The 15,694-nt window shown below is 35.6% G+C and overlaps 2 protein-coding genes across 3 annotated transcripts; both read right to left on the minus strand.

Moving 5' to 3' along the window:
- Positions 1–251: 251 nt before the first annotated feature.
- On the minus strand, positions 252–4,370 carry LOC141585907 (mitogen-activated protein kinase homolog NTF3-like). Of its 2 annotated transcripts, none has more exons than XM_074406981.1 (3): positions 3,782–4,370; positions 2,528–2,953; positions 252–1,290 (listed from the first exon to the last, which is right to left on the minus strand). In XM_074406981.1, exons 2-3 carry the CDS (start codon positions 2,948–2,950, stop codon positions 598–600), a joined length of 1,116 nt encoding a protein of 371 aa, XP_074263082.1. In that variant the 5' UTR covers positions 2,951–2,953; positions 3,782–4,370; the 3' UTR covers positions 252–597. The 2 variants fall into 2 exon arrangements, with proteins under 2 accessions (XP_074263082.1, XP_074263083.1); XM_074406982.1 differs by lacking the exon at positions 3,782–4,370 and adding an exon at positions 3,283–3,481.
- Positions 4,371–5,466: 1,096 nt separating this feature from the next.
- On the minus strand, positions 5,467–6,555 carry LOC141586573 (UPF0481 protein At3g47200-like). The gene has a single exon (XM_074407861.1). It carries the CDS (start codon positions 6,553–6,555, stop codon positions 5,467–5,469), a length of 1,089 nt encoding a protein of 362 aa, XP_074263962.1.
- Between the last annotated feature and the right edge of the window lie 9,139 nt (positions 6,556–15,694).

Consider the following 15,694-nt stretch of genomic DNA (forward strand, 5'->3'; position numbering starts at 1 on the left):
TTGCAGTTAACAGACAGGTACAAAAGGCATAGATCAAAGGTAGATATGCAAATCAGGCATACATGGCTTATTCGCAGCCTCATACGGAGTGCCTAATTGTTAGTCCTTCAGTAGCATGGGCCGGCCTAACGCAGGTGGGCGGTCCATGAGCAATTCTAACTTTTGCCACTATGTTAACAAAGACAGACAGTCGAGACAGACGACTCACCATAAGAATCGCTTCCAATGAATGCTACTCCGAACAACTAACTTATACAAACCATACTGTATGGAAATTCATTCAGAGACAAAATCCGTAAAAATACAGGCTTACAATTATACAAAGTAAGATTTGCATCATAATTTACAATGAGATGGCCGAGAACAGAAGATACAGTATCGAATTACAACAGAAACAGAATTCTACATATATGTACAGTTAATCGCTATATGCCAGCATCACAGTGGCAAGCATAACAAGTTAACAACTCTATAAACTCAAGGTAATGCTCGGACCGTCCCATTAATAGCACAAACTATTACTGCATGCTTCAAAAACATTAACAGCAGAAGAAAGGGAATACTATAAGCTTAAAAAGGTCAAGTACACATATGTAATTAGGAGCATACTTGCATATTCGCGGAGGTAGATTCAGGATGGTAATGCATAATCTCAGTCCACATCATTTCACGAATCATTTCTTCGTCAAAGTCTTCGTCAATTTCGAGATCAAGCGGGAATTGAGCGGGAGGATTCAGTTTAGGATCGTATAGAGGTGACATATATGGATGTTGAAGTGCTTCTGAAACACTTATTCTCTTTGTTGGGTTAAAAACTAGCATTTTCTGCAGGAGGTCGAGGGCCATGGGATTAGCGGCAGGGTACAGGTGAGATAAAGGCGTGCCTCGAGAATAAGGTAGTGATTTGATGAATTTTTTTGCCTTAGGGTTGTCGATAAATTCAAGGTCGACGTCTTGGCAACCAAGAATGTTGATTATCAACTTCAACTGGTTAAGGCACTCGGTTCCTGGAAATAAGGGCTTTCGACCAAGAAGCTCGGCAAATATGCATCCAACAGACCACACATCAATTGAAGTTCCGTATTTGTCACAGCATAATAGCAGCTCAGGAGCTCGGTACCATCGTGTAACTACGTATTCAGTCATAAATTGACCTTTGCCACTACTTGTCCGAGCCAATCCGAAATCACAAATCTTGAGTTCACAGTTGGCGTTTATAAGAAGGTTTCCAGGTTTTAAGTCTCGATGAAGGATATTTGCTGAGTGGAGATATTTCAGACCTCTAAGCAACTGCATCAAAAGATTTCAGTTAGTTTTAAACAGACATTACTCGAGCGATTTGGTGGCGTGAGATTGTTACCAATAGAATCGACAAAGTAGGGAAAACAAAACTTTAAGCTTCAAAAAAATATACACAGTTTTTGAGTGTCTTCCCAGAAACACATTGTCAACACATAAATTAGTATGATACAAGCAAAGTAAGAAAGAGAAAAGAGTGAAGCTTTTTCACACAAACATAACATCGGTGTAAGAAATAGCATCGCACGCTTTAGGGGTCGAGGAGAACCTAACATTGCACAATAAAGACTGAACCTAACATTAAGTGCAACACCATTACCCCAGTGCGTTAATGGCTCCCGCAGATTGAGAGGTAAGAGGGGTCGGATGTACGCAGCCTTACTTTTGAGTTAGCAATGCAAAGAGGCTTTTTCCGAATGACTGAAGATGAAAATTGCAGCAAGAAATGCAAGAAAGGACATTAAGTGCAAGACAAAGAAAATTTTTTTGCAGAAGAAATTATTTGCTCATTCAGGATAAAAAGCATTCCCAAAACTACAGTGAAGTTAATCCAGAGAATACTCAACATCATCAAGTAACATGGTAGCACATTAGCACATGACAAGGACACGCTAACAAACATGTTGCAACATCAAGCCATTTAAAGATTCAGACCATGTTAGCATTCTGAATAAGCTACGCAAGCGTAATGGTGTCACTATAGTGACCACAAGGAAATACTCCGTATCATTATAGAGAACCAATATTGAATAGGATGTTGAGAGACTAGTATATAACTAGTCTGTACAGAGTAAACAGCATTCAAATGCCAATATGTTACTCCATATGTAACAATTTCGAAAAAGGTCATTTCAGCAGTTCAGCAGGATTATGCCTCTTTAAGAAACACACAATATTACAAAAGACGTCTTAGCCTAGTGGTTAATAAGCTTAAGACGGAGGTACTTAGTTAACAGGCTGCACGCTGAAATCCTCCCTTCCCTTTGTATTATACTGCCGTGATGGCTCCTTCGACACCCAAAAAACAGACAGATAATTTAACAGTACGGTTTAAAAAAAGAATCACTGCAAAATTTCTACTAGAGGCCTAGAGCAACAAAATACATGGGGTATCGAGTAAATTGCTACTTTCACAGAACGGAAAAGCAAGTCAGTCAGTCAGAAAACTCACAAAAATATGATGCTACTGAACATTAATAAAAAGAAGATGTAACATCGCGAGTTATACCTGAAACAAGAAATACTGGCAATGATCATTGGAAAGTGTTTGAGAAGACTTTACAATTTGATGAAGATCGGTGTCCATAAGTTCATAAACCAAATAAACATCCTTGAAATTCTTTGGATCAGAAGGCAACATGACATCCTTCAAACCAATCACATTATCATGCTTAAGGTGTCGAAGTAGCTTAAGTTCGCGCAATGTTCTAAGAGCATCAACACGATTCTGAAAAGCGTTATGAATCTTTTTGATAGCTACTTTCTCATTGGTCTCCTTGTTGATAGAGGAGCAAACAACTCCATAGGCGCCTCGACCAATCGGCTTAATGGGCACATATTTTGTGTCAATTTCAAAAAGGGTTTGCCACATTGAAAAGTAATGCTTCCCTGGAGATCTCACTCCATTCGGAGGCTCAACTGGCGTCGCCATTCACTACAAACCACAGCATTCCAGTCAAATATCAAATTCAGCCAACATCATCAAAATGGTTTACAAGCTAAACTATTAATCCTGAATCATAAATTTATTAACAACAACAACAACAACATCAGAGCCTAAATCCCAAAAAGATTTGGGGTCGGCTGGAATGAATCATCCTTTAAAACCGTTCATGGGTGAATTTGACGCACACCTCAAAATGCGAAAAAAAAAATAGAAAAGGCAAAAATGAAAAACAAAAGGGAGAGCGAAACATAATACTTAAATTACAAAAAAAAAAAAAAAAAACAATTGGAATTTGCTTCTTTGAGATAATAATCTACCTTGATTGACCTGAATGAAGAAACTACAGAATCTCAATCACTCTTCAGTCTTGACTCTTGAGCTTAGAATAGTCATCATAGTTCACATATTTTGACTTTTAACAGTGATACTATATCTTTTACATTTCCGTTTCAATTATTTGTTTACTTTTAATTAATACGGAGTAGTTCTCACAAAGAATCTAAAAATGTAAGCAAATGATCGGGACAGAGAAAGTATTCTACCAGCAAACTTATTATGAGCAAGATATAATTAAATCCAAAAAGTAAAAAGTCACACTCTTTTGCAATCATGATTGCTACCAAATAAATAACCTTCATAAATTTACTAAATTAGTAACACATAGATAATATTCCTTTCGTCTCAATCATTTGCTGACCATTTTCATTCTTTGTTTAAGGGGTATAATAATCAAACGTAAACAAATGACTGGGACGGATCACGGAAGTAGTTAAAAAACACGTTCTGCAGACCGCGCAAAAACAAATGGGGACATACCTCGCTTAAATATAGCAAATTGATGATCAAATTCTCCAAAACACACCTGAAACTTGATCAAAATCTTCCAAAGTTTTCAACTTTCTTCAATAATTCACCAAAATCAAACAAACCCACATCACAAAATACATTAATTTTGAAACCCAATAGATAAAATTACATAGAATTTCAAAATTCAAAAGGAATTTATAACCCTAATTGATAAGAGTATCATTATGATTTATGATATTCCCGCCAGAAAAAGAGTATGGAAAAGCATATCCAGAATAAAAAAGATGGGATTTTGGCAGGAAAAATGATGAAAATGACAAAAGTAGGAACATGGGTGTATTGATAAATATGGGGGTTTTAGATCAAATATCCGATTTCTAGAGAATCTTGTTATTGTGTCACCATCAATTGAATAAAGGAGAGACAAGGCGTACAGACAGATAAACTGACGATGAAAGAAGACAAAACGTTAAACGTATAGTTACATTAGTCGAACATATCCGTTTTAAATTTAAAAAGAAGTTAAACAGGGGTCGGATTTGCTTCGGCCAAGTTCGGGTTAAATTAGGTTGGATATTTCGGGTTTTAAGTTATTTTAGTCTGATATTATCAAGTTATTGAGTATTTGAGTGACATGGGGTCACATAATCACATTAGTCCGGGTAAATCCGAGTTCTTAGCTCAGTTGTGAGGTTGTGTACGAGTCGGGTGATTTGGGATGGTCAATTTTGTCAGGTCTAGATATAACTTTTATGCTCTAATACCGAATATTCGAGGGCTTGGCAAAAAAGTTTGTCTCGTTTATCTAAGTAAGGTGTTATTTGATCCGTTTTTCGAACAAAACCTTGCTTAAGATGTCATGCTCGACTTTTGTCTACTCGACATCCAATTAGATTGATCGAACTCAAGCAAAGTGTTTAAAGAACTGGTTTTAAATTAAGCCTATCTGTTTTTTTTTTTAAAAATTAAATTCAGCTCAGTTCAATTCAATTTACTTTACTTATGTAGTTGAGACGGCCAGACGGGAAGTATGGAAATTCCGTCATGGAAAGTGACAAACTTATGTGGATTACTTGCTTAGGCTTTCTTCCAATCTAAGGCAGACAGCTCTTGCTTAGGGACCTTTAAAGGATTGGTTCACTGGTTGCTTAAACTTCACCAAAGTTTTAAGCAGTCAACTTTGTAAGTAGAATATTCTCATTTGATGAAGAATTGTTCGTTAGGTCCTTTGGTCTCAAAATATCTACCTCATTTTAGAGTAGGTTTAGCTAAAGAGTGTCTTAACTTACGATGTCTCACAAGAGTCGTCTTAAGTTGAGACTATAAGTCAGTCTTAAAAAGCTTTTATACACTTCTTAATTTTGTTAATAAGTAATTTTAGTAAATATAAAACGAATCAAGTTGTATATTCGGAATACTAATTAAAACATGTTACCGAGTACATGTAAACCTGACAAACAGGTCAACTAGGTCGGCTTCAGGTCGAGTCAAATCAGTCTAAGTCATTTTTTTGATTTGCAAGAATTCGGGTTTGATCGGGTTATGTCGAGTCATTTTCAGGTCTAATATTAGCAACTTCTTTTAAAAGTTTCCAATGTAATCTGTTTATAATACTCCGTATCAAACTTTCTTGTTAAAACGTACACTAAAGGCACACGTTAGAAAAACCGAAACAACAATGACCATAGTAATTTTCAAGGACGCGAGGGAGGCCAGTAATAAGGATAGACAGTGTAAAAAGTCTGGAAAAAAGCAAGCAGCAGCAAGACAATTGCAGCAAAGAGTGAAGCCATAGCCCAAGGATTACCAAAGTAAGTTCGTTTGAGCTCCGATTTCCAATGATTCCACCTATTACAATGGTTATTAAGCTGCTGATACAAACCAGTATAATGACTTGTCACTCTCGGATCGACGAATGCCAGCTTTCCCAACTCATTGAACAGGCTAGCCACCTCAGCATCACTCCTGAGCTGATGGACTATAATCCCGGCTTGGTGAAGGTGGCCTACGTCGGTCCCAAACTTGATTAACTTATCCATCAGTGTCACATATTCCGTGATCACTGGTCGTAAGTTCCGTATCTGGATGTGTTTCCTGCATTGCTGCTCAAAAGTCATGAGGTTCTGAAACACCACCTTGAACCGGTTATTTATAAAAATCCTCGGTATTTCCAGAACGGCATTTGTTTTCCATCTAATATCCCAGAAATGACGCTTCACTTTATTCGGTCTCTTGAACTTGATCCCGTACTCAATAAGGTCGGATGCAGAGTAAAAGAACTCGTGTTGCTGATCTTCGAGATTATTACTTTGACTCATGCTTGGTTCGAGATGGTCATGATCCTCGAGACTATCTCCGATGCTAAGGAGAAGACTATATTGAAATACATTGAGACAATGTAGGAATTTTTCCTTTAGAGGCGTGACGGCTAATTTTTCACCGGTCAGCCATTTAATGAACATGGCTGACGCGAGTTGGGCTAATTCCCCGGGTTTTTCTCGATTGACTTGAAGGTCATAGAGTTTTTCGAGAACAAAGAAGAGAATTTGGTTCTCGAATTTGATCAAGTCCTTAATAATCGAACTTGCCATGTTATTATAGCCTCTTCTGGTAAAGACCGGGTCATTTGGGGAGTAACCCAATTTATCGAACCCCTTGTTATGGCCTCGAATGATCTCTAACACAAACAACCCATCAAGTAACATCGTTTCCACAAATGGAATACCAGTCATATCAACCGGGCCCTGGTAACATACACGAGCGCTTTGCTCCAGCTGGTACATTGGGTCGAGGTAGTAACCAATAGGTTTTTTGGTGCGGGTAAGAACAGAGTTGAGAGCACGTGTTTTTGTAGAGAATATAAATTGTATTGAATTGATAGCTTAATTATTATTGATAATGAGGGATGCTTATACAGCAATTACAAAGGACAATAACTTGAAACACAATCTAACTATAATATATCATAAAGATATAGTCGACACAATATAGAAAATTAGGACTAATATAATCTTAGACAATCACAATATTACCATACTAGTTGGAAAGCCCGTGCGATGCACGGGGCTTCCATTAGGATTATCTGTAAAAATATATTCTTAAGTTGATAAAAAAGTCCTACTATGTTGTCATTGATGAAAAAAAATCGTGATTGGTATAGATGATAACCGATGAATTATTAATGCTTTTAGCATAAAAGCTTTGTCATCGATTAGTATAACATCAAGTGACATAGTTAATTAGTTATAGTATGTCGCTCGCTTTTTCATTGTTACAGACACAACCGGTTTTTAATTAAATACAAAACGCTTTCTCTATAAACATGGTGGAGCTCACCAATATGAACCCTTAATAACGGAGACATATCTTTATGAGTTTTGCAAATTATTTTACAACTACATAAAACTGAATGATGTTACAAAAAACAGCAGTTATCATAATTATATATATTTAGTGCGTTGAGAGAGAATATTAGATCTCTTACAACATAATTTTACCTTGACTATTTACAATTAAGTGTAACACCCCAATTTATTCAGGAGCCTTTAGCTAGACATTCCCAAATAAATAGGACTGTTACCATCTCGGTTTTCCGAGGTAGTGAATAACAAAGTCCAACTCACCAAAGTACTTTAAATAAAAACTTTAATGTTTACATAAGTATTACAATTTTAATCAACTAAAACTTAACATAAAAATAAATACAACTCGCAGCGGAAAATAAATAAGTGATATAACTATATATGTGATCTAGACTTCATCTACAGTTCCAAGTTTGGCTCTCATCCCAATGCTCCCAAGTCAGCTAATCTTTAGTACCTGTCAAATCTGCTCCCCATAAAACGGTTCACCGCAGGTGTTCACGAATACACAGTCAACCGCGAGGTTGAGTAGGAATAAATACTAACAACAAAAACATACGATAACAATCCAACTTCCTTTTTATATTGCACAACCCGCTGACAACGTGCCCATCTTTTTTCTTAGCACACCTCCCTTAACAACGTACTCATTTTACATCATTCCAACCGAAGTTGAAGTATCCACCATCCCAACCGAAGTTGAGGTATCCATCATCCCAACCGAAGTTGAGGTATCCACCATCCTAACCGAAGTTGAGGTATTCACCATCCCAATACTCAGGTATCCAACATTTACGACATGAGATAATCAACAACCACAATATAAACCAATGACATATACATCACAACTGATAATTCATCCAACAACAATATCGAGTAAAAGTTGAATATGATTTATCCCTACCTCGAGAGCAAGCACTCCAATCACGCAACTCAAAGTGATCCAAATAATAAAGCAGATGAACCCGATTATAAGCCTTTCACAATTTGTTACCTAACAATTATAATAGTATTTACAATTAATTATTTACTTTATTTAAATAATACCACCAATTTAATTTAATTAATTAATTATGTTAATTATAATCTCGTATAATTATAAACTTCCGTTTTCATAAACAAACCCGATAAACTATGAACCCGAATAACCCAATTACCCTTCACCCACGCAAACCCACCCGACAAGCCATAAACACCAAATCCCAACACGTCAAACATCCACCAAAACCGCACCAACAACGACCCCTTAAACCACCAATTCATTCACGTCAACCTCCTCCTCACACACCACCGTGGACTACCTACTTCACCCAATCCAGCCACGGTGGCCATTCCCCACGATAACAACCACACGCGGTTCTACGGCAGCCCTAGCTAGAAACTCCCATACACGACACACACAACACCACCGCGAACCCACTATCTTAAACCTGAAACCACAGCCTCTACCGACAACCAAACCATCTCTGGCCGCCACCTTTGACACCACTGTCCCATGGTGATTCCAGAGGTGGTCTCCACTTCCCCCATGGTCAACTACTGAAGTCATAATCACTGTCTCAAAACGGTCACACACAAACGCACTTCGACCCCTGTTTTTCCCCTGTTTCGCGAATCTCCGGTCACCCCTGCATGAAACACCGCCTATAGCCACCCAAACACAACCCCCATGGTCGGCCCAGCCACCACGACCCAGCCTTACTAAGCGCAGGTCAGACGAGTCGCAGAAAAGGGTTCAAAACTCGTGCTAATCGTGAAACACGGCTGCCACAAAAACCCCTGCAACCACCCCTTTCCCGCCGGTCTATGGTGGTAAAAGGAGGTCAACTAAGATCCCTGGTGGTCCACGGTCACAACGGTACTTACGGCCTGATCTATGGTGGTCTAGTTTACAAGTTATAGCAAAGCAAGGTATATACATGAGACGGCTTACCTCGAGTTAATTAGCGATATAAATTCCGTCTTAATTCCCACCTCCTCTTCTCTCAAATTTTCAGTTTGCATATCATAAACTAGGGTAAGGTATTTATCACTATTTATAGGGTAGGTTTAGATCTATAAGAGAGCAATTAGGAAACTATGTAATTAACTTATTACTATTATTATTATGAATATTATTATTATTATTATTATTAGAATTACTATTATTATTATTATAACATAATTATCGTTTATTACCATTATATCAATTATCGTATATTATTATTACCCAATTGCCATCCCGACTCGCAATTCTATTATTTATTACTTTATTATATCATTTTGTCTTATTCACAATTATTAAAGATTAACCTTTTAACCTTTTAATTAATTATCCAAATTACATAAATTATTCTTATAAACGCTTACGAAGTTACGGAGTATTATAGTCTTCCCCTCCTAAAATGAACTTCGTCCCGAAGTTCAGCCAAAATGCTACAAAAGCCTCGTGAAACCATCAACACATCTGAATGAAATTTTAACTCACTATCGTTGCAACACAGTTAACTTTCTTAATCATTATCAAACCATATCATTCTTATCAAAATGTATAACCAAATTAACTCAAAACACGAAAATGTATCACAAAATAAACTTAAAACATGAGGTGTCACATTAAGAGTATTTGCTCCTTATACACATCTCGCAATATCACTGATTCTATTACATAGAATGCACAGGCACATAGTAATATCTCTGACAATATCAGTTAGTAGTTTATGTCATTTTTTAAAATAGTTGGGTTACCAAGTTAGTATAATAATGTCAGTTAGTAGTATATATTTTACGGCACCGCTAAAAACGTTATTTGACGTTACCATGGTCTGGTAAAGAAAACTATTAAAGTTAACAAAAAGACAAATTATGCTACAAATGGAAGCAAACAAAATATCGAGGATTGATTTAGATGAGGACAGATTAATCATCAGTTCCTATAACAAAAAAAACCACGAAAGCGTTGTGGCATTTGGTATTTAACTATATCAGTTGTATACTAACACTCAGAGATATAGTTGGATTATAGAGTTACCGTTCTTATTGTCTTAGCATTATCTATTTTTTAACGAAATAGTCTTTGACTACTTATCCTTAAAAACTCCATGCAAAATATATAATACGACATCTTAATTTGGTAAATTATGAAAACTTCTTTGTAAACAATGTCCTTCTTGTGGACTTGATACATTAGGTCTCTATCATCGATGTAAAATCTTAATCTCTCGGATGACGTTGTTCTTGAAACTACATAAAGTTGGCCATTAATAAAAACTGGTTTCGGCAGGTAAATTTCAACATGATTTAGTAACTGTCCCTAACTCTTGTTTATTGTTATGACGTGACATTAGAGCCGCAAACAATGACACGACATGAAAACACGACAAGAATCCGACACGAAATTAACGGGTTTGGGTTGACATTTAACGACCCATTTATGTAAGTGGGTCGACACGAACACGACACGAGATTTAATTGGGTTAGGTTTGGGTTGAGCACTCTACACCCGAACCCGGCACGAATAACTTATTTACTAAATTAATCCCAAATTTTCTTGATCCTCACATAAATATACTTACACTTTCCAAATATGAATTCACGGGTTAGGGTTGAGCTTTGATGACCTATTAATGTAACTGGATCGACACGAACACGGCACGAGATTTAATTGGGTCGGGTTTGGGTTGAAGAGTTCGTGACCCGTTTAAATGTAACACCTGAACCCGACACAAGTTGATCTGTTTGTCACGTCTACGTAGCATGACCTCAACGTATATATTGTCTCTACTTAAGAACGAAAAGAATCTTTGTATCTGAGGAAGTCATCACTATCCTCGGGTTCAGTACCTTTTGCCGACTTTGGAACCCGTAAGTATCTTCTGTTCTACTATGAATTTTCTAGGGCGATTGATAATAAGACAGGTCTCGTTAGATAATCTTCTTACGGAGTTAATGTTCCTCTACAATTACGTAACCGGCATACCAAATTTGGTAGAGCATATTATTATGATGAGTTATATTAAAAAAATTCATGATGTATACTCTCTCCCGTTCTTAAACTCTTCCACTTGGCTTTTTAGAGGTCAAACTTTTACAACTTTGACCATTAATATGTCGAAATCATGATCAAACTTCCGCATTAACAATTGTGTAAAAGCAATACGGAAGATCATTGCGAAGAAGATAAAATACATTTAGTGTGAAATTCCTAAAAGATAATGAATCTTACTCCCAAAGTCTACACGAACTAAAATACCCGATAAAATCTCGCATAATGAAAACAAAAGCGAAGCCTAAAAGTAAGGATGCCAAATGGGGGATAAGACATGACAAATGTAAGCCTTCTCATACCCGTATTTAATAGAAAAATTACATGCCCCTACTTGTCGCAAGTAAAAATTTTCAAAAACATAACCGCTTCAACTTTGTCTATTCTATAACTTTCTCAATAATTATGATATTATTTTACCCTTATATAACACCCATGGTTGACACGATTTAAAATTCAGTTTGAGTCCAATACTTGCTACATCCAAGACAAATGCGATATAGTTGGACACTTGTGATAGATTTTCCTTTTTGATCAAATTAATTTACTTTTTTCTTATTTTAGAGCTAACAATAATTTTTATTGGGATATTCTACATGGTACCCCTCAACTTTTTGACTTTCTACGTGGTACCCCTACACTTTTTAAAACATACATGGTACCCCTAATTGTTGGCATTATCATTAAGTGCACCCCTAAACTTTATTTTCCGTCAATTAAACTCAGTTTTAGGCGTTAGGTGATGACTTTAGCGCGTAACGAAGTTTGTCATTTATTATCCCATGACATATGGACTCTATTAGGCTGAATATCTATCTCAATCCTAATATTTATTGATATATATGGGCTAAAAAATTTTTGACGGAAAATTTATTGATCCCATGCCAAATTATCACATCCAAAGATGAATATTGAGCCTAATAGAGTCCTTATGTCATGGGATGATAAATGACAAGCTTGGTTACGGGTCTAAGTAATCAATTGACGCCTAAAACTGAGTTTAATTGACGGAAAATAAAGTTTAGAGGTACACTTATTGATAATGACAATAATTAGGGGTACCATGTATGTTTTAAAAAGTGTAGGGATACCACGTAGAAAGTTCAAAAGTTGAAGGGTACCATGTAGAATATCCCATTTTTATTCTTATGTAGAAAGCTAACATTTATTTTGAGCCAATTACTTATTTATTCCGTTCCTCATGATTTTGGAGTATGTATGTACCCTGTGTTACAATGCCTAATTGTTAATATTTATTTTGAACCAATAGCTATAATGGAGATTATAAAATTAAAAATGGGATTAACTTAAGATCAATTACTAACAACAAGGTTAAAAATAAGTAAATATTGGCAAGTTAAAAAACATCAACAAGTAATTAATTAGATATGAGAAAGGTCGGGAGATCATGAAAAATCCGATATTTAGGTTTTATTTCAAGGAAATTAGTTACCTGTTTTTTTTTTATTCATTCAATTTATAATATGAAATATAGAGAACTTATTAGGTCCTTTTATATCATTTTACCAAAAAAACATCTACATTTCGGTTAGTTTGCCAAATATTTTTGGCTTAACCAATTAAATTATCACCTCTTAATTTTCAGTTACCTTTTAATCTGCATTTTTAAGTATCAGTTAACTTTTCAGTTAGTATGACAAATGAAATTTAAGATATAGTAGAGTTAATTATATTTTACTCCTTTTTTAAATCCACATTCTAAAAATTACCACCTTTTGAATTTTTTTGCTAAAATTACTCCCTTATGTTGCATTTTTCCTAAAATTGCTTCAAAACTTCAATTTAAGTGACTTATTTTGTCTGTTTTTGAACTCTTCCTCCATTTGCTTACATAGTTATACCTTTCAAAGTATAAATTGGTTAAGGCATAAAAGGGAATAAGTTCAAAAACAGACGAAATAGGTCACTTAAATTGGAGTTTTGAAATAATATTAAGAAAAAATGCAACTTGGAAGTAATTTTAGTAAAATTTTTTTAAAAGGGAGTAATTTTAAAAATGCAAATTTCAAAAGAGAGTAAAATCTAATTAACTCGATATAGTATATGAATAATGTTTATATTATAATTTAATCTACTTATATTAGGAGGCTGACTTTATTAAAATATTAGAAAATCTACTTTCATTAGGATAATTTTATTAAATTTGTTTCGAAATCTACTCTTGTTAGGAATTCTGAAAATATCTATTTGATAATTTTAATCTACTTATATTAGGATAATTTTATTAAAATATATTTGATCTACTTATATTAGGATAATTTTATTAAAATATACTTGATCTACTTATATTAGTATAATTTTATTAAAATTTGTTTTAAATACTAAGAAATATACTTTTATTAGGATAATTTTATTTATTTAACTTTTTTCGAAATCTACTTTTGCTAGGATTTCTAAAAAAGTTGGACTCTCTATTATCGCTCGAAAAGTTTCTATTTTATATATATGTATTGATTGATTATGAATTATATTATAATAGTAATATTATATTCCTTATACGCCCCCGCAAGATGGACGACCGGAGGGGAAAGACAATCTTGAGAAGAAGAAGACGGGACACAATGTTGATCCATGAGAATCTTGAGGAGGAGAAGACGTGAGAGCAATGTTAACCCATGAGGAGTCGCAAGACAGACGAGTGGTAGGTGATAGGAGCCTTAATTCTGCCAATAGTGAATAAGGGAGGAAAGAGATTGAGAAAGTCGAGGAGCATGGGACCAGTACGATGTGGGCTTGAGATCTTGGGAAATAAATTTGCACCGTAAAATTTGTACGGTTTTTGGTGGAGCCGAATTTTATAGTTATCATATATCGTCCAAAGGAAGAGGAGAAACATTTGTGTGAGAGAATTTGAGTAAAGGCAAGAAAGATGGCATGAGAGGAAGGTACAAAGGAGGCATTTTTGTTGTGGAACTTTTGACTTGGGGAGATACTCGTAGTAGAGAGTAGGGACAACCGTAAGAGGAATTAAGAGAACAAGAGAAATCAATTTCAAAGACGTGCAAGTTTGCAGTGATGGGTCAAGCTGGTTGACAACCTTGAGTCACTTGAAAGAGAACATTAATCAAGAAAAAAAAAGGAGGTGTATGTAGCTGTTTACCAAGAGTTTAGGAGAGGGGCAAAGTTTTGAGGGAGTTTATCATCAACAAGAGATAAATGAGAAGTAAAAGACTTTTAATTGTGAGATAGGAAATTATTTGAGGGGGATAAATGATGAAATTGTAAGAGATTTTAATGTTGATCATGAGATAGAGGGTCAATTTGGAGACGTAAGAAATTGGGAAAGAAAATTTTGAGATGATGTAACAGAGACGTCTTGTTGAGAGGAACTGTATATTTGAGGTCGCTGAATAACGGTGAGATATGAAGACGGGGTAATTTTGTAAACGAGTTACGATAAACTCATAATAGATGAGATACAAAATAGGGATAAAACCCCAATAGCGAATTAGGGATCAAGAGACTAGGAGAATTAAGTTTCTTGGACATTAAGGTAAAAGCCAAGTAACTAGCAAAATTGCGGAGAGAACAAGTAAATAAGCAAATTGCAAGGAATTGCAAATTTGTGCCTAAAACGTAAGGCAAAGCAAGGATAGATTATAGATAATGTCCTGCTATATGCAAAGATTTTAGAATATTTGGGAAGACGGCCAAAGACCAAAGACAGAGGCTTGGACAAGGTTTAAGAGAGCTTGCTGTTATTAAGAGAACAACGAGAAGTGAGAGAAGTTTAATTGTGAGATTTGATTAAGAAAGGTGAGAAGAGTAGGACTGAAAAATTCGGTTTAATATTAACCGCAAATCTGGGGTCGAGACTTTCTACCGGGACGAAGAAAGAGATGGCGGCTCGGAATCGCAAGAAAGAGTGAGCAAGGTGGCACTCGAATATTATGGTTCGATGACGCAATTTTGAAAGGCTGGTTAATTTGTAGAAGAAAGTTTTAGAAAGAAGTGAATTTATTGTAGAGAAATTTGCAGGTAGAGAATAGAGATGCAGGATGAACGTGGAAGAGTTCGTTGATGGTAGTAAAAGAAACGAAAGGTAAGAATGAGTAAAGGCAAGGGAACAAAGTTGAAGCACCTAGGGAGATGCACACTTGTTGTAAGGAACTGGTTCATGGAGATATAGTTCATCGGAAAACAAAGTTAAGAGAAAAAATTTAGGTGAAGGCTAATTATTAAGCCCGCCGGAGATGGAAGAGATGGCAACCACCTCCGGCCGGCAGCGGAAATACGTTGACGGTGGTTTTTGTGGTAGGGTTTGTTTGTGTAAAGGTCCCTTGGATCTTACCGTTCTGATACCATGTAGAGAATATAAATTGTATTGAATTGATAGCTTAATTATTATTGATAACGAGGGATGCTTATATAGTAATTACAAAGGACAATAACTTGAAACACAATCTAACTATAATATATCATAAAGATATAGTCGACACAATATAGAAAATTAGGATTATTATAATCTTAGACAATCACAATATTACCATATGAATTATATTATAATAGTAATAT

The sequence above is a fragment of the Silene latifolia genome, chromosome 6 (genome assembly GCF_048544455.1).
Source record: "Silene latifolia isolate original U9 population chromosome 6, ASM4854445v1, whole genome shotgun sequence".
Taxonomy (NCBI): Eukaryota; Viridiplantae; Streptophyta; class Magnoliopsida; order Caryophyllales; family Caryophyllaceae; genus Silene; species Silene latifolia.

Coding starts and splice junctions, on each gene's coding strand:
- LOC141585907 (XM_074406981.1), bottom strand. CDS start 2,950: ATGGCGACGCCAGTTGAGCCTCCGAATGGAGTGAGATCTCCAGGGAAG. Junction 1,291..2,527: donor GCCAGTATTTCTTGTTTCAG/GTATAACTCGCG, acceptor CTTTTGATGCAG/TTGCTTAGAGGTCTGAAATA.
- LOC141586573 (XM_074407861.1), bottom strand. CDS start 6,555: ATGTACCAGCTGGAGCAAAGCGCTCGTGTATGTTACCAGGGCCCGGTT.